The sequence below is a fragment of the Phoca vitulina genome, unplaced genomic scaffold, assembly GCF_004348235.1.
Source record: "Phoca vitulina isolate PV1807 unplaced genomic scaffold, GSC_HSeal_1.0 scaffold3, whole genome shotgun sequence".
NCBI lineage: Eukaryota > Metazoa > Chordata > Mammalia > Carnivora > Phocidae > Phoca > Phoca vitulina.
In genome coordinates, this window is record NW_022589706.1 from 61151701 (window position 1) to 61174704 (window position 23004).

A 23004-nucleotide genomic window follows, 5' to 3' on the forward strand; every position below is an offset into this window, starting at 1 on the left:
TGTTTACTCAGTGCACAGGGGAGTTTTATATCTAGAGGAAAGGGGCAAATTAGATGATCAGGAATTCTGAAGTAATCTCTAACTTTTAAAGCTTTTCCTAAAAGTTCAAAATTGTTTGAAACCTTGCACCCTTTATTTCTGTGAGTCCTCTGAGGAGAGAGGCTGTGGTTCATAACTCTGTTATCAGAAGTATCTGGCACTCAGTACGTCCTCAGTAAAAGTTGAATGTGAGTTCATTGTGCTTTGATTAATCCTCTGGGAACTTCTCTGCTATTATTTGTCACTAAATTTGGGTCAAAGGTGATCCTTGCCCAGTTTAAATGTTTTCTGTGATGGAGAATGTAAGTGATAAGGTCTAGGTCCTATCTATCTATCTATCTATCTATCTATCTATCTATCTATCTATCTATGTATCTCTAATTACTACAGTGACCTTGCTCGGTATTATCATTCCCATTTAGCAGATGAGAAAACTGAGGCTCAGGGAGGATAAGTTGAACATAGCAATAAAAGGCAGAGGTAGGACCCCGGCCTGGCATACTGCCCAGAGTCATTTCTTCTCCCACAGAAGTTAAGCACTTGGGCTCCCGGGAATCACAGGCCCTTCACAAATTGTTCTTGGGACCAGTAAAGCTGGATTAGGAAATTGGGCTTTGTGAAGCACAAAGTAGTATAGCACTGCATCCGTTTTTATACCTTTTGAGTACTTCGGCTATTCAGTTATTGGGAGGCCCTGAATCTAACCAACAGTTTTCCCCCAGGAATGTTTCCAGTTTGAGAATTGGGGAATAATGGAGACAGGACATTAGAGAAGGATGGCCAAGTGAGAAAGAAGCAGGTAGAGGATGAGGGATCAAAGTTGACTTGTTTTTTAATTGTGAAACATTTTAAATAAGGAAGAATAAGGATTAATATAATTGCCATGCACCTCCCACAAAGCTTATTAGATTTTATACTATTTTGTTTCAGATCTTAAAGAAATAAAACATTACAGATATAACTGAGACTCTTGAGTACCTCTCATTTTGTGTTAGAGTTTTATTTATATGTTAGAGTTTATATTCATGTTTATAATTTAAGTGCACTGATTTTTAACTGCTATATATATATATATATTTTTTTTTTTTTTTAAGATTTTATTTATTTGACAGAGATAGCGAGAGCAGGAACACAAGCAGGGGGAGTGGGAGAGGGAGAAGCAGGCTTCCTGCTGAGCAGGGAGCCCGATGCGATGTGGGGCTTCATCCCAGGACCCTGGGACCATGACCTGAGCCGAAGGCAGACGCTTAAAGACTGAGCCACCCAAGTGCCCCTAACTGCTATATATTGTTTTAGAGTATGAATGAATATACCCGAACTTATTTTCTAGCTGATGAAGATTTAGGTTGCTTCCATTGATTTTGTTGTAAAATGTAGTATTTTAGTAGTATTGCAGTATTGCAATAAACATTTTTTTACTTTCCTCTTTGTGCACATCTATTAGAGTTTATCTATGGTACATGTCTAGGAGAGGACTGGATGTGTGTGCACAAAACCTTCAGGTTTACTCTGTCTTCTCCAAGAGCATTCTTGAGTGGGGAGGCCAGCTTGCAGTCTACCACAGTGCATGAGTTGGGGAGAGAGAAGTAGATGAAAGGAAGGATAAGGAGGGGCACAATGGGAAAACCCAGTCTTTAAAGAAAAGCAGAAGTATAGCAGTATGGTAAAAGGAATCTTGCACAGAAAGCAAGCTGTCAATCTCAGCTCTTCATTTTCCTTCTTTGAGATCAGGAATGAGTTTTTATTGAGCTCGAACAAGGCTGTTCTGTCAAGCACGCTGAACAGTTTGCTTGATTACACTGTATGCTTTTGAGTCTGCTGAATGATCCATTACTTACTGGAATGCCACATGAGAACAAGCAAAATTGAATGACTTCTTTATTTTTACTAGGGCAGGTGAAACTTGAATAGCGTGTTATGAAGAGAGGTAAATGCTTCAGCCCTACTATTTACTTATTTATTTATCTATCTTTTTTTGTTGAAATATAGTTGACACACAGTATTATATTAGTTTCAGGTGTGCCAGCATAGTTATTGGACATTTATATACATTAGGAAATGATCACCACAATAAACTTAATTACCATCCATAACTATACAAAGTTATTACAGTGTTCTTGACTGTATTCCCTATGCTGTACTTTATACCCCGTGACTTATTTATCTTCTAACTGGAAATTATAAAGGGCGTTCAGTAAATATTTGAATAAATAAATGAGTGAATGAGTTTATAAATAAACAGACTTCTTGAGTTCAACTTGATTGTAGAATTTTCCTTAAAATGTAAGACCTCCTCTGAGTTGTATATTTGGGGTCTACACTCCTAGCATATATTCATTTTCTGGCTTTTTTAGACAGGTAATTGCTGAGACTGTTGCAGAGTCGTCATTCTCTGGATTTGTACAGCATTCTGCTCCTACTCTGCTTGTCTCACCCATTGCACCGTGTTGCAAGTCTTGGTTTGCCTGCCATCCTCCTGTCTCCCCACTAAATTCTTAAGCTTATTGAGAAAAGGGACTCTGATATATTTTGTCTTTTCAATTCCCTTTTGCATGCCCCACTTGTAGACGCTAAAAAAATTACTGAATGTGCCTCATTTGTTTTGAAAAGATACATATGCTCAATTGTAAGTAAATACAAATTTTGACCTAAGAGAAATCACCTTGCCAAAGTATGGATTATTGACAGGGTATTTATCTTTGAATTGTCTTGCCCATCACTCTCATATAGGGTGTTCTATAAGGAGTCTGATTACCAAGAAAGAATCACGGTGATCAAAAAAAATTTTTAAGCGTTTGTCATGCATGGACACCACTCTTTCAGCAGATATTTGACTTGTGTGCAAGTCCCAAGTACTGTGTGTGTATCAGGGATACAGCCGTGAGCAAGATAAACTTGATCCCTGCCCTCAGAGACCTGTGGTCTAGCAATCTAGTTTAGGAGTCAGTGGACTCTCTGTAAAGAGCTGAACAATAAATGTTTAGACTTTGCGGATCATATGATCTTGGTTACAAATACTCTACCTCTGTGGCCCAGAAGTAGCCTCTGACGCTATAATCAAATGAGTGTGGCCATTTCCAGTAAAACTTCATTTACAGGGAGTACCTGGCTGGCTCAGTTGGTAGAGCGTGTGACTCTTGATCTCTGGGTTGTGAGTTCAAGCCCCACATTGGGTGTAGAGCTTACTTAAAAAACAAAAACAAAAAAAATCTTCATTTACAAAAACAGGAGATGTCAGTCTGGCTTTGGCCCGTGGGCCATAGTTGGCTGACTCTTGACCTAGTTCATTTGTTTCTTGGTCTTTGTTTCTATAGCCACAACAGAAATTTTCATATTTTCCATGTAGGTTTCAGTGGCTTACTTGCTACAGTTAGCAGAGGTGAGATTGTTGAAGAACTTGATCTCATGCAAATGACAAGCTAATTCTTGTTTGTTTGTTTGTTTTTTAACTTGTTTATCCAGGACATTTTATTTCCTTACATCAGAGAAAATGTTAAAGAGTATCTTCAGACACATTGGGAAGAAGAGGAGTGCCAGCAGGATGTCAATCTTTTGAGGAAACAGGTTGGGACATTGCTCTTCCATTGCTTCCACATTCCCAAGTGTCTGAGAATTGAGGATGCCCGGAGACAGATGTGCTCTGAACGTACTGCAAAATAAGCGCTCTGGATTCACGGTGCTTGGACTTTGCAGTGACTTGCTTAGGAATTCACAGAACATAATTAAATGGCCAGATCATGGCAGTTTATTGTCTCTACAGTTGCCTCTCACTGGAGCTGTTTCGATCGCATAAAAATGTCATGTATTTTTTTTAATTATTTTTTTAAGTTTATTATATTATTTTTTTTAAGATTTTATTTATTTATTTCACATTGAGAGAGACAGCGAGAGAGGTAACACACACAGGGGGAGGGAGTGGGGGAGGGAGAAGCAGACTGAGCTTCCCCTCTGAGCAGGGAGCCTGATGCCCGCTCTATCCCAGTACACTGGGGTCATGACCTGAGCTGAAGGCAGACGCTTAACGACTGAGCCACACAGGTGCCCCGTCATGTATTTTTAAAACTAAGCTTTTTCTGGGGCGCCTGGGTGGCTCAGTTGGTTAAGCGACTGCCTTCGGCTCAGGTCATGATCCTGGAGTCCCTGGATCGAGTCCCGCATCGGGCTCCCTGCTCAGCAAGGAGCCTGCTTCTCCCTCTGACCCTCTCCCCTCTCATGTGCTCTCTCTCTCTCATTCTCTCTGTCTCAAATAAATAAATAAAATCTTTAAAAAAAAACTAAGCTTTTTCTGGGTAGTGTGCAAGAGATTTTGGTGCCATCTTACCACATTTTTCATTAATGTCTCCCAGTGATTCTCTAGTCTCTTCTGCCCCCTGCACAGTGCTCCTGGGGCCTCACCTCCACACAGCCCCGTAGACCTCGCACCCCGCTCACACTAGGCCCATCTTTGTCTCCTGTGCTATTCTACTCTGTTCTCTGCCCGGTTTACAGTCCGTTTTTCCTTCCGCATTCTGTGCTGTAGAACTCCTATTCGTTTTCTTCTTCAAATTGCTTCAGTGGCAAAGATCTTTCACACTGTGCAGGGCGAACTCTGACAGTTATTTTCTAGTTTGTTTTCTACATCAGACGATGTGGAATGCTCTAGAAATGTTTTAATGGTTGGGAGTTGGGATCGGAAATATAGCCTTTGGGCCATGGGGTATTTGGGTTTGTTAAATGTTCTAGATAACTCCGGGTTAGTCTGAAACACTCCCCTCCCTTAGCTTTCTGTTGTCTCAACTCTTGTTGAAATTATATATTCCCCCTCTATAGTATGTATATCGTAGGTCTTTAGAAATTGGACATATGCTTCATCACAGAGTCATTGTTTTAAGTAGCTGTTAGGTTTTTGGGGCAAGATGAGGAAAACTGCAAGATACTGAAAAAGAACCAACCCCAGGCATTGCTTTGCTAGCTTGTTTTTGTTGAATTCCAGGCATAAACAGATTTTGTTGACATTTTCTTTGTTTCTTCCTCGGTTCATTATAGTGCCGAGAAAATGATCAGATTTAACTGAAGTCCTGGTTTGTTGATCCCCGTAAGTGAATCGACACACTGGGTCCCACTATATCATTTTATCATTATATGCTGTCTCTCTCCTCATGTACACCGTGTCTCTCCATTTAAATTCCAGCTTTAGCAATATAGGAAAGGTGATGCGAATTTATTAATTATAATCCACTTTCCTTTAGGAATCATTCATATCAGCCCCAGAGTGTAAGATACTTGAATTTGTAACAGTGCTGGGTGCCAATGATAGTTGGAGAAAGTTGGTCCGCTGGGTTTTCGTGTCTCATTTTAAGTGATCTTTTTTAAAATTAAAATAAGAAACAAACTTCATGTTGTTTATGACTTAAAGGCTGAAGAGGATGCCCACCTGGATGGGGCTGTTCCCATCCCTGCCTCATCTGGGAATGGAGGAGATGACCTGCAGCAGATGATCCAGGCCGTGGTGGATAACGTGTGCTGGCAGATGTCTCTGGACCGGAAGACCACGGCGCTGAAACAGCTGCAGGGCCACATGTGGAGGGCGGCATTCGCAGCTGGGCGCATGAAAGCCGAGTATGTAGCTGCCCAAGGAGCTCAAACATTTCACCAGCCCTGAAACCCAGTACATTTGCCACTGGTCCTCTCTCTGTGTGATTAGTGTTAGTTGTGTGATTAGTCAAATAGATAAAATCAACATTCTTTTATTTTATATTTTTAAAGAATTTATTTATCTATTTGAGAGAGAGCGTGAGAGAGAATGAGGGATAGGCAGAGGGAGAGGGAGAAGCAGGCTCCCCGCTGAGCAGGGAGCCCGATGTGGGGCTCAATCCCAGGACTCCAGAATCATGACCTGAGCCGAAGGCAGACACTTAACCAACTGAGCCACTCAGGTGCCCCACATTCTTTTTATCTTAACAAGCAAGTGTTTGTTTTGTTTTTTCAAAGCCGGGATAAAGCATTCCACCCAGCTAAGTTCCCCAGAGCAGCATGCCTGGCTTTGTGGGATGGTTGAGGACTTTTATCCCAGTTTAAAACAGCTTCCCAGAAAATGGTGACTTCTTTGAGCTCAGTTATATTTGATCTTTAGCAGACAGTCCTGTTGGGCTGCTTCTCAGAGCTGTTAGGGTACCTGCTTTCTGCTCTGCTAGAGAAGGAAGAATGCTTTGAGATTAGTTACATATCATTTTGGGGTTACTCAGAGTGTCAGCAGTACCGCTCTGTCCTGTGCTGATACAACAACTTCCACAGACCATCTGAGTCTGGGCTGTGGTGTTCCTGAGAGCCTTCCTGCCGAAGGAAGACTCGTGAGTCTTGCATTGCTGAGGAATTTTTTTTTTTTTAAGATTCTATTTTTAAGTAATCTACACCCAATGTGGGGCTCAGATTTACAACCCTGAGATCAAGCGTCGCATGCTCTACTGACTGAGCCAGCCAGGCGCCCTGCTAAGAAATTCTTAATAAGACCCTGCCACTAAGGATTTTGAGTCATTGCCTGACGTACACCCTAAGATCCAATACTACTTCTAGTTGCTGTATTTCTTTTGTTCTTCTGTCGAATGAAATGCCATTCCTTTATTTATGTACTTTACAAGGGGCTTCCACTTTTTCATATATTTTTTTAAGATTTTATTTATTTCTTAGAGAGAGAGAGAGAGCGCGTGCAGGGCAAAGGGGGAGGAGAAACCGACTCCCCGCTGAGCGAGGAGCCTGACTCCTGGGCTCAATCCCAGGACCCTAAGATCATCACCTGAGCTGAAGTCAGATGCTTAACTGACTGAGCCACCCAGGCACCCCAGGGGGCTTCCACTTTTTAAAGGATGCATTAGAATATCAGGATAGGCCAATCATCTGGGAATATCCGCTAGTTCACTATATAAAACACTAAAGAGTGGAGCTGAGAGAGGACGCTCGAACTAGTTATAGTTAGTCCTTCCTTGTCTTGGACTGGTTTCCATAATTATAAAACCAGGGACTTGAAATAAGTTACCTTAGACTTCTAAGCCCTGAATTGGAACGATAACAATCTGCAGATTCAACGTGGAAAAATCCTGTCTCTGTGATTGCAAATAACGCACAAAGTAACCCACAATTATGTGTGCTGGTTTCAAATTAGTTGATCTCTTTCCTTCAATTAGCGTAATCCATTAAGCTGTTTTATCCAGTAGGAGACTTCCCTGACATTTTCCAGTTAATCTTTTAAAGATGACTGGTTCCACATTCCAAGTTCCTTGTGCTTCTCTTTTCACCTATTTCTGCGATAATTCCACCACCGAATATGGAAGACGGTGTAGAACTGGGAAGCAGGACTTCATGTCAGGAATCAGAAAAGCTAGACACTGTTTGCCGATTAGCTGATGTGAGATGGTACGAGTCTCTTAACTGTTTTATTAGGTAATTTTTTTCTATATTTTAAAACTTTAGGTTTTCTTAGTTCTCAAGAAATGGAGTTCCATTTTCTAGCTAGTCACGTATGAGTAGCTTTGAACCCTCAAATGTTTTTCTTGTAATTGTTTGGGAGCAAATCTTTTTAAAGGCATTTCCATGCTTTCTGAAGGCACACTGGACATCATGTAACCTCTTCTTGTCATAATTACATCGAAGATTACATAATTGTTACTTTTTTTGAGTTCCTTGGGAATTTAAAAAAGCACTTTATTTCATCCCTTATTTGTAATCACTTTTTACTGTCGGTAGTGTGTCTGCCTGTCCAAAACTGCTCTCTCCACCTACGTTGCTGCTTCTAATCTGCTGTGGTTCTGGAGTCCCAGTGACAAGCTTGTTAGGTCAGCAGGAGTTTGCAGTCTCTTGGAGGTGTTTCTCATGGTGACCCTTTGGGCTCAAATAAAAGAAACTTGTTACAGCTATTTTGACTGGTTTTCATCAGGCTAGATACCATGTTCCTGCATTTGAACTTGATGGTCTTTCCTCTAGGTTCTTCGAAGATGTAGTTCCAGCAGTCCGGAAATGGAGAGAGGCTGGAATGAAGGTGTATATCTATTCTTCAGGGAGTGTAGAGGCCCAGAAGCTATTATTTGGGCATTCTACAGAGGGAGATATTCTTGAGGTAGGTTACCCGATTACTCTGTTTTTCTGACGCTATGAAAGCATGAAAGAATGAATCTTAAACGAATATCCTACAGTTATAAGTTAAGTCAACATTCAGATCACCACATGTATATATGCTAAGCAGGTGGTAAAGAGAAGTGGATAAACTGGGGAATGCATTCGAGGGAAGGGTGAAATGTTTGTCGTACCAGTCTTGGCATCGGAGGTTCTTAAGCTGTTGTGAGTAACGATCACCAGGGGAGTTTGTTCAAAGTGTAGTTCCCTGGGCCGTGCTTCCTAGCACAGCTGCATTGGCAGGTCTGGGATGGGGGGGTCAGGAATATATATATGTATATATATACATATATATACATGCTCATGCTGTCATGCTCATGTCCACTCAGACGAAACTAATGGCCCACTTCTTTTGGTTGTTTCAAGTAGCTGGTGAGCAGCAGTACAATAGTGGCCCGTGCCCCATCCAGACACATGCACACGTACACTTGTTTAGCGAAACAGAGTGCAAGGTAGATTCATTTGTTTCTGGCACTTTGGAGAGAGAACAGATTTTATTTTAGCAGAAACCTCATTCTTCTGTAAGAGAACTGGGTGTGTTATTAAACGGTGATATGTTAAGGCCACCTGTTACCTTTCTTGTAGAAGAGAAAATTCCTTCTGGCTCCTCTGTCCCACCATCCCTGCACCCTCTGGGGACAGGGTGGGCACTGGGAAAAGGGAAGGCATTTAGGACTTTATTTATTTTTTTAAGATTTTATTTATTTATTTGACAGAGAGACGACACAAGCAGGGGGAGTGGGAGAGGGAGAAGCAGGCTTCCTGCCGAGCAGGGAGCCCAGTGCGGGGCTCGATCCCAGGACCCTGGGACCATGACCTGAGCCGAAGGCAGGCGCTTAACGACTGAGCCACCCAGGTGCCCCGCATTTAGGACTTTGAAAAGAAATGCCAACTAGCCGAATACAGGCTGAACTTAGTGATATGCAGTAGGTCACTCAGCCAACTATCTTTTAAATAAATATTTATTGAGCCTCTACTGTGCACAGAGAACACTTTGGCTTTGGAGATGTTGTATTCTCATTTTAGTACTTCCCTGTGTTTTATCTTAGTTTAAATCAAATATTAAATCAGGAATAAAACCCTTTAATATGTGTATCTCCTCTGAATACAGATGTAAGCTACTCTTTTATTCTCTCTGATGGAACAGACAGTAAGGTGATAGTAGATAATACACAATAGTTACTTACTGAATTCAAGGATAAAAATGTACTTGCTTATATACCTCTAACTCTTGCCTAACACAGTAGACCAAAAGCTCAAAGGTCAGCAGCAGAGAAAGTTAAGTAGCAGCTTAATAATGAGGCAGGTTAGAGAAATCTGTTCATTCTGGGATCAAAAGGACAATGTTCAGGACCTGTCATCAGGAGTGAAACCCAGTTCAATAAGTAATTTGAGTGCAAGTAGGGCTTTAAGGATAGAAAGTCGGGCATGTATATATTTTTTTTAACAGTTTTGATATTATTTCATTCAAGTACTTTCCCAAGTATCTATCAAATAGTTCTTCAAAGGAACATGGGCATGTATATTTTAAAAAATTTTGGATATAAAATTAATGCTAATCAAAGAAAACCAAGTAAATTGTAACATGATTTTATATACATTGAATTGGTAGTTTTCTTCCAAATGTTTATTTCTATAAAATCTACTTTATTTTCTGTAGCCTGCATAAAGTTCTCTATTAAATAGACTTTCAGGGATTATTTAATGAGGGGACGAAATCACTATGATTGTTAACGTATTTCAGAGCAAATGGAGGAGAGACAAAGGGTCGGGTTGCAAGTGTATTTATAACATTAGTCTTTTCTTTCCCTGTGTGCAGCTTGTTGATGGGCACTTTGATACCAAGATTGGACACAAAGTGGAGAGTGAGAGTTACCGAAAGATTGCAAGCAGCATTGGGTGCTCAACCAACAACATCTTGTTTCTAACAGACGTTACACTAGGTGAGTAATGTGACTCCTTACATTGTAAACTCCAGGGCAGGTGCTGAGCCTGGCCTTATAAACACATGGCCTCTCTAAAGAAAATTTGTGTGGACCCTTGAAAAATGAAACAGGTTTATAAAAAGAAGCCATGAACCAACTGATCCATGTTTCTCTCCATTTCCCCATCCTTGGGGGTTGTGTGTGGGCAAGTGGCACTGGAAAGACTAGATCTTCTCACTGTAACTTTTATCCATGGTTCCCCACCCATCCTTCTGTACGTACACACACACACACACACACACACACACACACGAAATGGTAAATAACAAAGGACAGTTTAAGGGGTGTCATTGTGGGAAGGAGCATGCAGGCAAGGGTATGAGGGTAGGTACATGGTTAGTTAGGGACATAAAGTGTATGTTATACACATAATGGACCTGATCATGTGAATTTAACAGCAGTGACATGAGCTAAAAACAAAAAAAGAAACAAAAAGCTATAGGGAAGGAGAACTCACTTTTGCCTCTTTGTTCCAGTTGATGAGCACTGCCCCACAGTGAGTAGGAGCCTCCTCTCTACCTTCCCTCAGGTGATCTCAGGCCCCCTCATGCTCTGGACCTCTGACCTGGTTGCTCATGATTCACCTGTTTAAAGACAGGCATCTTTTTTTTACCCACCATGGCCCTCTTTATTATATATGGTATGTTATTACTTTAAGGAGTGAATGCAGGCAACAGTATATACTGTACTGTATTGGTAATTTAAGTGAGTTCAAGAGTACTTTTGACCAAATGTAAAACTCACACTCCAGCTCCTGTGTGAGAATGGAGACCCTCTAGAGAATTACAGCAGGAAGCTGTAGTGAATGAGGAAACAAGCAGCAGCAGGTGAAGCGGTAGTGGGTGCCGGCTGAAGGTTGGGCCCTGGTTCTCCTCTGGAAGCCTCTGCTGGGTAAGGCTTTCCCACACTCCCCCACCTGGCTCCAGCTTTGGATTGCGCGCTCACTGTCCTTAGAGTTTGTGCATCTCCCAGGGTGCCTACTTTTGGTGTGTTTATAATTGCACCTGTATTTGAGGGCAGTTCTTTATATTTGTGTTCCTTCTCCTCACCTTGGATTGTAAGTTTCACCTCCCATCTACCCCAGGGCAGGACTTTGTGTACCGTGCAGCCACCCTGACATTCTGTCTGGGTCAGCAGGATGGGGAAGGGCATTTAGGGAAAGAGGCCAAGGGCTGGGTGCTCTCTTGCCTGGTTGGCTCCTTGTGACTCCTGGGCCCCTTGGAGTCTGTAGGCCGTCTCCCTCTCTCTGGTCTTTCCTATCTTGTCATGGAACTACAGTCACCCCTACCCCCTGGGACTTTTAGAGATAGGGCCCACAGGCAAATCCAAGCTGCTGACAAAGATATCTTACCAGAGGTAGTGTGTATGAACTGTATTCTTTCTCTGCTGCTGACCTTTGAGCTTTTGGTCTATTGTGTTAGGCAAGAGTTAGGGGTATATAAGCAAGTACTGATTTGATAAGTGGTTTAAAAAAAAAAAATCTTAAGCAGCATAGATCATGTAATGCCTTCAAAAAGTTACCATGTTTTCTAGAGAAAGAAAGACTTAATTTTACCTGACATACAGTAGACATTCAGTAATTGTTAAATTTCAGGCTTTGGTGAATGTAGACTGAAAGCTTTGATCCAGGTACATGGTACCAGATCACAGCCATTTGTTATCTTGAGTTTTGAAAACTCAGCAGATTGCATGTCTTACATGTCCTGGCTTGGGTCAGCTTCAGAGTCCAAGGGTTTCTACAAAACTGTTGTCTCGGTTTTCTGCATCCTGGAGAACTTTACATTTACTTTCGGACCGCACTGAAGGAGAGAAACAGACAGACAGACGGCACGGACACACTGCTTCAGGGTTCCCTGTGTAACTAGGTAGCCAGGCCACATAAATGTACCATCAGTGAGCATCAGCCTTGACAAAGTCATTTCACCTGGCCTCTACCCTGGACTGTAAATATTTGCCTATCTTATTTCTCTGTAGAAACTTTAGCCAATTCAAAGCTATGATATACCCTCCCTTGTGAATGGCTTTTGGGGGCTTAGAGTAGTGGGGTGAGGAGGTTGCTTTACTGTCTCCATAGGTTCAGGGTGTGAAACACAGCAGTCCCTGTGTGGAAGGATAATTTGAAGACCTTTTACTTTGTTTTGTTCCTTATGGAAAGGAGATAGGCCTTGCTCTCCTGAGGTTAGCTGCTTTAATCTGTGAATTGCTTTTCTGTCATCATTCATATGAAAGGGGCTGTTGGAGAGGCAGATCCATGGTTTGCCCTCTGTTTAATTTCCTAGCACTTTGGATGGTAAGTTTCTGCAGGCTTAGAATTAGAGAACTGCTTTGTGGCTGGAGCTCCCCATGTAGTCAACCTGTCCCGAGTATTCTGGGATTGAATGTGTTGTGATCCCCATATCTTCACCCCATTCCTCACTTCTTGGCTACCATTAATAATTATCCTTGCTCTAGTAAAATCACCTACAGGTTCTTCATATTCTTGTCTTTAGCCACATTTTCTTTTCTAGTTGTTATCATAGTACATCTGTAATTTTATGTCTTTCTCTTTTAAGCCATTTCCTTGGGCTGCAGTCCCAGAAACTATTCTTAACTTTAGCGAATAGAGATAATCCCCAAATTGGCCTCAAAACAAAATTGGCTTTCTCCAAGGTCTCTGCACGGAGGTTTTGTTCTTGTCCCTCATCATTTGCCAGTTCCACACCCATTTAGGCAGTGGGGCCAGAACGGGGCTCATGTGTAGCTGGGATGGGGCCAGGCAGCTGGCTGCTTGCCTTGTTCTTTTCTATTATTTCTGATCCTGTGTTTTTGGTACCACATGCCCAGACTCCATTGCCAAGGCAGAATGGAAGACTAAATTGATATCCCAGATAGCATCCAAGTATGAAAGAGAGACCCAAAAGACTTTTCCTCTTGGAGGAAAGGAGGGCGGTCCAGGGTTTTAAGTCAGTTTTATGCCAGCAAGGCAAATAGATGCTTAGGGACAACACTTGCCTGGTGGTGGTCTGGGTAAGAGGGTGAATGTGCAACAGCCACTAGCTAGTATCAGGTCCCACGTGCATCATGATGGCTAAACTCAGTTGGGATCGTGGGTTGCTAGTCAAGAGGAGAGCTGTGCTTGAGGCAGTCAGGCTGAGGACTAGGGATGAGTAGAATGACCCCTGCAGAGTTTACCTGGAGGAAGGGATTTCCACATGAAGAGGGGATGGTTTAGCACTTTGTTTGCTCTGGGAAGCTGAGAGCCCTTTCACAGGAAGAGAAGCTAGATACTTGAGGTGGGTCGATGGAAGAGAGAGCTCTGCCCCACTTACTCTCTCTGGGAACTTCTCATCTCTTTCAGCGCTACTGCCCTTTAACCCGTTCGGATGGTGTGACTGTTTTCCAAAGGTTAGGAAACCACTGAGGTTTCTTATTACACCAGATATAAACTCCATGGAACATGGTTCAGATTCTTTGCCAGTTTTGCTCCGTCTGTTCAAATATGCCCCACCTGACCCATGTCCTGTCTCCCACACTCTCTCGCTCCATTCTTCCGATATTTATACGTGTATTTTATGTCTGCCCAGAATGCCTCCTCTCTTGGCAGTTTTTTTTTCCTCGAAACTTCTGATCAAAACTTACCTTCTCTGCTGAGAAGTCATGTGTTAAATTGCAGATCCTAATTCAGTAGTTCCATGTTTGGGAGTTGAGATTCTGCATTTCTTTTCTTTTCTTTTCTTTTTTTTATTTTTTAAAAAGATTTTATTTATTTAGAGAGAGAGCGAGTGGGGGGAGGGGCAGAGGGAGAAAGAGAATCTCCAGCTGACTCCCCGCTGAGTGCGGAGCCTGATGCAGGGCTTGATCCTACGACCCTGAGATCATGACCTGAGCCGAAATCAAGAGTCGGATGCTTAACCGACTGAGCCACCCAGGCGCCCCAGAGATTCTGCATTTCTAATAAGCTTGCAGGTGCTTCCCCTGCTACAGGTCCACAGGTCACATTTGGAATAGTATTGCTCTAGAGCAGGGTTGGCAAGCTCGTTCTGCAGAGGGCCAGGTAGTGTATTTTAGGCTCTGCAGGCCTACAGTCTCTGTCACAACTCTTAAACTCTGTCCTGGTAGTGGGAAAGCAGCCATAGACAATACACAGATGAATGGGCATGACTGTGTTCTCATAAAACTTTATTTACAAAAGCACGTGTCAGGTCATCATTTGCTCGCCCTTGTTCTAGAGCACAGACCAGAGAGTCGGGCTCACACTTTCCCAAACTTTAGCTCTACCGCTCACTAGCTCTCACTTTCCATGTCTCTAAAATGGGGATAGTAATACTAACTACCTCAGTAGTACCTTGTTGTGAAGATTTAGATGAGAATGGGAGCTCCACGAAGGCAGGAGCTTTGTTTTGTTCATATATGTCTGTTCCTAGAAAAGTACCTGGTACATCGTATGTGCTAAATTAATATAAGGCATTAGCGGTTATCTTTCACATGGATGCAGAGTGGAGAGAGGAATGTAACCCAAAGCATAGTAGAGATATCCCCTGCTCTACCTGGCTTACCTAGTTTTATTGTACTAGTCCTATTTTTCTTTTACCCACCATGCAGTCACTGATCTTAAGGTGCTCACAGTCTAATGAGAAGAGAGACAACAGGTAATAACGTGTCCGTTCATAGAGTGGTGATAGAGCTAAACACAAAGCGCTAAAGGAGCACATGGGATGCTCTAATACACATGGCAGTCATTCTGGAAGGTAAGATATTTGAGCTGAATTTTGAAGAGTAGAAATTTGCCAGGCAAAAAAGATGGGCAGGCTGGCCAGGGAGTAGGACATATTTGGGCTCCTGATGTGACAGCCGGAATTTTGGCCTGATTGGATCTTGGGCCTCCATTTGTCCCATCTCTCCCTAACTGGTATTATTACTGACAGCCTGACTTTTGGGAAACACTCAGTTTTCTGTGGGACTGATGAGAGGGAATGGAGGAAAGTCATGGCCAGAACATGGCTCTTTGCTTCTGCATTCATAACTACTTAATAAAAGTGCAGATGTCTAGGATTCGTTCTTCACTATACACCAGGACAGGGACGTCTAGCCCATTCTAGTCTGCCAGGTACAGTCACGTATTTTTAAACATTTTTTATTATGGAAGTATTACAGTTACATAAAAGAAAGATAATGTGCTCAGACACCCCCCCCCCCCAGTGTGCCCATCTTCTAGTTTCAACAATGATCAAATAGGAGCCCGACTTGTTTCTTCCTCCCCCACATGCCCCTGATCACTTTGAAGCAAATCTCAGACGTCACCTGTTGATGGTTCTGACATGTACTTTGATTCTCATAGAGGCCAGCGCTGCCGAGGAAGCGGATGTGCACGTCGCTGTGGTGGTGAGACCCGGCAACGCGGGGCTGACAGACGATGAGAAGACTTACTACAGCCTCATCACGTCCTTCAGCGAACTGTACCTGCCCTCCTCAGCGTAGAGCAGGAGGCGTAAGGAGCACCAGCCTGGCCTCACAGACTTCTCCCTGTAGTCTAGTTTTATTCTAATGGTGAAAGTAACTTACTTAAAAAGCCATATATACACACACATAGGTATGCAGGTGTATATATGTGTATGTTTAAATTGCCTTCCACGGGCACATAAGTGGAAAAAAAAAAATCTCCGTTCAGTGAAAGGAAACTTATTTAAAGATGCTTTCGATGTAGAAATTGTTTGAAACCACAACTCTAACCCTTACGGAGGGCAAAATGTAGCTGATAGAAGAATTACCACAGTGCAGATTGCACGTGTTATGTTTATCAAGTCATGTTACCGACATGGAAAGGTAGGTTCGAGAAGTTATTCAGAAGCCTTGTTATTTTAAAAACTGGAAATATTTCACAGACTTATTCCCAATAATAATTCATTCCCCTTTTAAATTATGAGTTAGAAGATTGTGACAGCTGAATTTCAAAATATTAGCCTCCCTCGTACAAAAGACAGAGCCATTTGTTTCTGCTCCAAAAGAGCAAAATTGGGAGAGGAAACTCATTCGAATCTTGATGAAGCAAGCATCTCTTACTGAAGAAACTTGAGCTAATCATTGTGGCACGCCCAGCAAGCGGTTGCCTTACCAATGAAAACGGTGCATTGATACAACAGCTAAAACTTACTGTCTAACAGAGTAGTCCTAATCCTGCCAGTTGGTATCATTATGGATTTGATAGTTGCCTTTCTAACTACTTTTTAGCAGTTTGAGAATATAGGTTGCTGTTTACTAAAAACAAAAGGTTTACTGAAATCATTCCGTAAGACCCTTCTAGAAGAGCCCCAATAATGTAATATTTTCCTCTGAAATGGATGTGAAGAGTGTAAATTTTATAACAGCGTTATTTATCCTGGTTCAATCCTAATGGGTTGTCATGTCAGTTTCATGTTGTGATTAATAAAAACATTTTCTTCTCCACTCAGTTTTATGTAGGTTCCTGAACCATACCACCTATTGCCATAAGCAAAAGACAAACTGAAGAGAGACTGAGAAGATAAGAACTTTATTTTAGTTTTTGCCTTAATCTTGTGTGTGTGTGTGTGTGTGTTTTAATGCAATGCCAGTGGAAAATTATTGACTATTATTTGAGTTATATATACATATATGATCTCATTGGTTATTATTTCATATGGATAGTAAGCATTCCTGTTATGAGTGGGGTTTCTTCGATTTTTGAGAATCTTACATTTGAGATACATAAAATAATGTTTGAAGGAGGCGTGTTTCCTTAATCAAGAAAAGCTGTAATGAATCCTGGAGGAATAATTTTGGGGATGCCTTGAATACAAAAAAGTTTTGCGAATTTGAGAGGACAAGGAATATAAAAGACTTTATGTTGATAATTTTTATCTCCTAGTAACTAATTAAGAAGTCTGAGGACTATGAAAATGTAGAAGGATAGTAAAAGGGAAATGAGTTTAAGTAAATCTTGGAAATGGTAGTGATTTGTAAATGATAAAGCCATAAATGGCAATAAAGTGATGAACTTCTTATGATTTTCGAAAAAGCTAATGAGAAGATGATAGGAAAGGTGTCTCTTAATGCCAACAAAGGAATAATAGGAAAAGTAAGGAAGAAATGAGAGAAAATTATGCACCAGAGCCTAGATTAGAAAGGAATTAGGGGTGCCTGGGTGGCTCAGTCAACTAAGCTTCCGACTCTTGGTTTCGGCTCACCCATGATCTCACCCAAGGTTGTGAGATTGAGCCCCACATTGGGCTCCACGCTGGAGCCTACTTAAAAAAAAAGAAAGAAAAGGAAGGAAGGAATTAAAGAAAAAGGAGGGTGCTCAGTATGTGGCCCAAAGAGAATTGAGGTAGAGGTGTTGTTATAGTCTGGGCCACTCTCACAAAATCCCAGAGACCTGGGTGGCTTATAAACAACAAAATTTTATTTCTCATGGTTCTGGAGGCTGGGAAGTCTGAGATCATGGTGCTGGCAAATTCACTGTCTGGTGAGAGCCCATTTCCTCACAGACCAAAGTCTTCTTTCTATAACCTCACATAGTGGAAGGGGCGAAGGAGCGTTCTTTGGGCTACTTTTATAAGGGCACTAATCCGGGGCCCTTGACTGGCTCAGTTGGTAGAGCATGCAACTCTTGATCTTGGGGTCCTGGGTCTGAGCCCCATGTTAGGCACAGAGATCACATTTAAAAAAATATATATATATATGTATGTGTGTGTGTGTGTGTGTGTGTGTGTATATACATATACATACATATAGCACTAATCCCATTTATGAGGGTTCCACCAAAGGCCCCATCTCCAAATACCATCACCTTGGGGGTTAGATTTCAACATATGGATTTTGAGGGGGACACAGAAATTCAGTCTACAGCAAGAGACATTTCCTGTCCATGATGAAAAGGGTAACAGAAAAACTTATTTATTTACTTATTGAGAGGGAAAGAGAGAGAAGGGGGGAGGGGCAAAGGGAGAGGGAGAGAGAGAATCTATCCCCTGAGCTCGGAGCCCAATGGGGGCTCGATCTCACGATCCTGAGATCAGACCTGAGCCAAAATCAAGAGACGGACCGGGCATCCCAAGACTAATTTATTTTAAGTAATTGAGAATAGATTCAGGAATAAAGAAAACGTTCCAATATCAAATTTCAGTTTGTCAAAGTGGGAGGTGAAAGGAAGGGAAAAAGAAGTTGAATATTTCTTAGACCCTAAGAAACTCATTCACAAGTAAATGTTATGGAAAAGGATCTTAGGAAGAACTTGAGGTATAGTATAGATTGGTCAAGAGGAAGAAAAAATGCCTAGAAAGCAAGTAGTGAGCTAGGTGGTAAATGGAGAAAAATTCATGGTCCTTAGTAAGGGAAGGAGGAAAAAATCTCACCCTCTGGAATTTCCAAAAAGAGATCAAAGGCATTAAATTTTCTCAGCATTTTGTTTGCAGAGAATATAGGGAAGAAAGGCTTCTTAAAACTGTGGCCTGTTTTATTCCTGTTTGTTAATCCACATCTACCTCAGTTGTGCTTTCTTACAATGGCACTGATTTCCAATCTTGGATCAAAACCCAAGTTGATTTCTTAAAGTTTTTCTTTTTTTTGAAAGATTTTATTTTTTTTATTTAAAAAAAAATTTTATTTACGAGAGAGAGTGAGCACGCGCGCGCACACACACACAAAAAAAACGCGGGGGGGGGGGGGGGGGGGGGGGAGGGGCAGAGGGAGAGGGAGAGGGAGAGGGACAAGCAGGTTCCCCGCTGAGCAGGGAGCCTGACCCTGGGATCATGACCTGAGTGAAGGCAGATGCTTAACCAAATGAGCCACCCAGGTGCCTTAAAGGTTTTATTTTTAAGTAATTTCTGCAGTCAATATGGGGCTCAAACTCACAACCCCCAACATCAAGAGTTGTGAGCCCTACCAACTGAACCAACCAAGCACCCCCAAAACCCAAATTGATTTCTTAGAAGGGGAGCCTCAGACAAAGGGGTTTCTCTGATCGTATCAGCATTTCTAGAGTAGCAGGGCTTCCTGTTTGGCCTTCTGGAAGACAAGCCTTAGTTGCTAACCTGAACTGATGTCCAGTTTGGAGTTGCACAAGGAAAAGTAAAGATTGAGAGCAGCTGGCGATTTGCTGAGATGGGTGCACAGCAGTCTTTGCCCAGCAGATGGTGCTGTTTCTCCAGAGACCTTATCAAGTGTGAGGCCACCAGATATAGCAGATGTAGCTAACAGGTGGCCTTAGGAGAGACAAATGAGTAAAGTTCATTATCCTTAAAAGCCTGTAGCATGATGTTGCAGGAGTCAGAGCAGTTTGGAAAAAATGGCAATAATCCTGAATAAAATCCACCCATTAATATTCCTCTTCCCCTTTATTCCCTAAGTCACATAAAAATAACAAAAACCCATTTTTGGATAGCCAGTTTTTCCAACTGCAGTATGAAAAAGGACTTGTTTTCAGGTTTAAAATTCCCATCAGGGGACGCCTGAGTGGCTCAGTCGTTAAGCATCTGCCTTAGGCTCAGGTCATGGTCCCAGGGTCCTGGGATCGAGCCCCGCATCGGGCTCCCTGCTCAGCGGGAAGCCTGCTTCTCCCTCTCCCACTCCCCCTGCTTGCGTTCCCTCTCTCGCTGTGTCTCTCTCTGTCAAATAAATAAATAAAATCTTAAAAAAAAAAATTCCCATCAGAGTACAGAGTTGAATATAATATGTGCCAAATTTATTATCCCACTACTTGAGCCCCAGATGGCACAATGTTATTATCTTTAACCTAATATTTAAGAATCATTTTCAGTTTTTGCTAACACATTGGAGTAACCAGCAGGAGTAGAATTCACCTTCTTTGCCCAAGTCATTTAGATTTAGCCCAAGTCATTCATTCAAATATCAATGTTGAGGTATGTGTTTTTAAAAAACCAAACAAACCATGTAACATGTCTTATGTGTCTGTGTGTGCACATGCATAAAAGAAATCGGGGCAGCTGGGAGAAATCCTGGGGGCAAAATGTACAAACTGTTAACATTTGTTCTATTTAAGGGCATCTGTAATGAATTTGCTGTAAGGAGTCAAAGTCCTATCCTACTCTCCAGGTGCATATGTTCTTGGGGGAGGCAGTCAATAAACAGTGAACAACAACAACAAAGCCATGAGCTGTGGCCAAATAAGAAAAGTTTGTTGATTGAGAACCTGGACAGAGCTCTTAGTTTCCGACAGTAGAGAACAGCAAGGAGAGAGGCAGCAAAGGAGCTAGAAATGGTTTGGCACCGAGGGACGAAAACCAAGAGAGTGGGCAGGAGAGCCCAGTAAAGAAGGGGGTGCTTGGGTGTGTCTGATGCCGCCAAGAATTCAAGTAAGTTGTGAATGGCCGTGGCCCTTGGATGAGACAAGTGCAGTGTCTTCAGTGCTAGGAACAAAAGTTGAGGAGGGAAGGTGCGGCTAAAGGTTTATCAGTTTTGTTTGTATCCATTTTGTTTTCAAAGAACCAACTTGTAGTTTCACGGATTCTGTATTTTTATTTATCTCCACTCTCTTCTTTCTTTCCTTCTGCTTGTTTTGCATTTAGTTTGTTCATCTAGTTCCTCCAGGGGGAAAGTTAGGTTATTGCCTTGAGATCTTTCTTCTTTTTCAATGTACTCATAGCTTTAAATTTACCTCCCAGCCCTGCTCTCACGGCATCCTGTAGGTTTGGTATGTTGCGTTTTGTTTTCATCGTCTCAAAGTATTTTCTAATTTCCCTTGTGATTTCTTTTTAGACCATTGGTTGTTTAAGAGGGCGTTGTTTAGGTGCCACATATTTGTCAACTGTCTAAATTTCCTTCTGTTCATTGATTTCTCATTTCATGCCATTTACTTCGTGAACATACTTTGTATGATCTTTTAAAATGTATCAAGATTTGTTTTGTGGCCTGGCATATGGTCTGTACTGGAGAATGTTCTTTGTGCACTGAAGAAAAATGCATATTTGGCTGCTGTCGGATAGAGGTCTGGAGGTGTTTGTTAAGGTCTGGTTGGTGGATAGTGTTGCTTCAGTCTTCTGTTGCCTCATTCATCTTCTCTCTAGTTGTTTAGTCCATTATTGAGGTGCAGAATACTGAGTGCTCCATCTATTATTGTTGAACCATTTGTCCCTTCAATTTTGTCTGGTAATAAGATACACATCCAGCTTACTCCCAGCCAGCTTTCCTCTCCCCCTGCTTATGTCGTGGTCCAAGTGACATCTTTGTACATTGTGTGCCCATCACCAGATTTAGAATTACTGCTCTGTGTTGTGTCTTTTTTTTTTTTTTTTAAGATTTTATTTATTTATTTGAGAGAGAGAGCACATGAGAGGGGGGAGGGTCAGAGGGAGAAGCAGGAGTCAGATGTGGGACTTGATTCTGGGACTCCAGGATCGTGACCTGAGCCGAAGGCAGTCGCTTAACCAGCTGAGCCATCCAGGCGCCCTGTGTCATGTCTTTTAAATCAGGAGGAAAAAAAGGAGTTACAAACAAATATACCTTCTTTTAAAACTGACCTATTTGTATTAGTTTCCTAGGGCTTCAAAGAACAATTAATAGGGTGGCTTAAAGAAACAAATCTATTATCTCAGTTCTGGATGCCGAAAGTCTGAAATCAGGGTGTTGGCAGGGTTGGTTCCTTCTGGAAGCACTGAAGGAGAGCCTGCCATGCCTCTGAGCTTCTCATGACAGCCGGCAAGCCTTAGCGTTACTTGGCTCATAGACACATTGCTGTAGCTCCACCTCCCATCTTTGTGAGCCATTTGCCCTCTTCCTCTCCATCTTCACGTGGCTGGCTCACAAGCACTGGGGTACTGTTGGATTAGGGGCCCACCCTACTCCAGCTCGACCTCATCTTAACTAATTACATCTGCAGTGAGCCTATTTCCAGTTAAGGTCACATTCAGAAGTATTGGGGATTAGGACTTCAATATATTTTTTGGGGGTGACAGTTCAACGCATAACACCTGGGAAATGTCAGAGCTTTCCAAAGCCCTTACTTGCCAAAGCATCTCATTCTCTACTCTTTCCTCTCAAGCTTTTCCGTTCCTCGATTGTTCGCCCTAACTGTTATCCATTGCTCCAGGTAGCTGTGACTAACACATTTGCCTTTAAATGGTTTCGACACATGCCCGTCGGTAGCTCCCTTGGCACTGGCAGAATTCTTAGTTACCTAAGATAAAGGTGAACCCTTTGAGCCAGTCCTCCAAGGAGCCACCGAACAGGTTGCTATGGACTGAATTGGGTTTCTCGTGCCCCCCACTGCCACCTCTCTCAAATTCGTATGTTGGGAAGCCCTCACCTCCCGTGTAACTATTTGGAGATTTGGAGATTTGGGCTTTTAGGAGGTAAAGTTAAGTGAGGTTGTAAGGGTGGGATCCTAATCCAATCAGATTGATACCTGTATAAGAGGAAAAAGAGACACACCAGGGAACCCTCACCAAAAATCAAATCAGCCAGAACCCCTGGACTTCTCAGCCTTCCAGAAGGGTGAGAAAACAAACTTCTGTTGTTTAAAACCCCTTGTCTGTGATATTTTGTTATAGCAGCCCAGGCTGATTGATACATAGTTCAAAAGCATAATTCCCAGTGAATGAGGCCCATTGTTCTCCTTCTGGTACTCTTTCCTGCACCAGAAATACAGGCTGTTACTTTCAAGGCCACCACTGAGCTGGGGGCCTGGCGTGGGACCAGGATAAGCTAAAACACCACAAAGCTCTCTGTTTTTACTGAGAGTCAGCTAGATTTTCTTGATTGAGCATCCCCCTGGTTGCTGCAAGCTTTTACTTAGTTTCCAGAATGCTGAAAGAGTTGATTTTGGCGGGTTTTGCCAGTGTGTATGTTGGTGTTTTGGAGGGAAGGACTTTGGTGTTCCTTACTC

At 42.2% G+C, this 23004-nt stretch overlaps 1 protein-coding gene across 5 annotated transcripts in view; it reads left to right on the forward strand.

Moving 5' to 3' along the window:
- ENOPH1 (enolase-phosphatase 1) overlaps nt 1-16596 on the forward strand; it is a 39179-nt gene extending 22583 nt beyond the window's left edge. For 3 of the 5 annotated variants that reach the window (XM_032400646.1, XM_032400647.1, XM_032400649.1), the window contains exons 2-6: nt 3502-3603; nt 5435-5637; nt 7996-8128; nt 10004-10127; nt 15487-15797. In XM_032400646.1, the coding sequence (XP_032256537.1) occupies nt 3502-3603; nt 5435-5637; nt 7996-8128; nt 10004-10127; nt 15487-15626 (702 nt within the window). In that variant the 3' untranslated portion in view covers nt 15627-15797. Of the gene's footprint in view, nt 1-3501; nt 3604-4575; nt 5114-5434; nt 5638-7995; nt 8129-10003; nt 10128-15486 lie in introns of those variants that run through there. The other 2 variants (XM_032400645.1, XM_032400648.1) reach the window with 2 other exon arrangements.
- Nucleotides 16597-23004: the final 6408 nt, after the last annotated feature.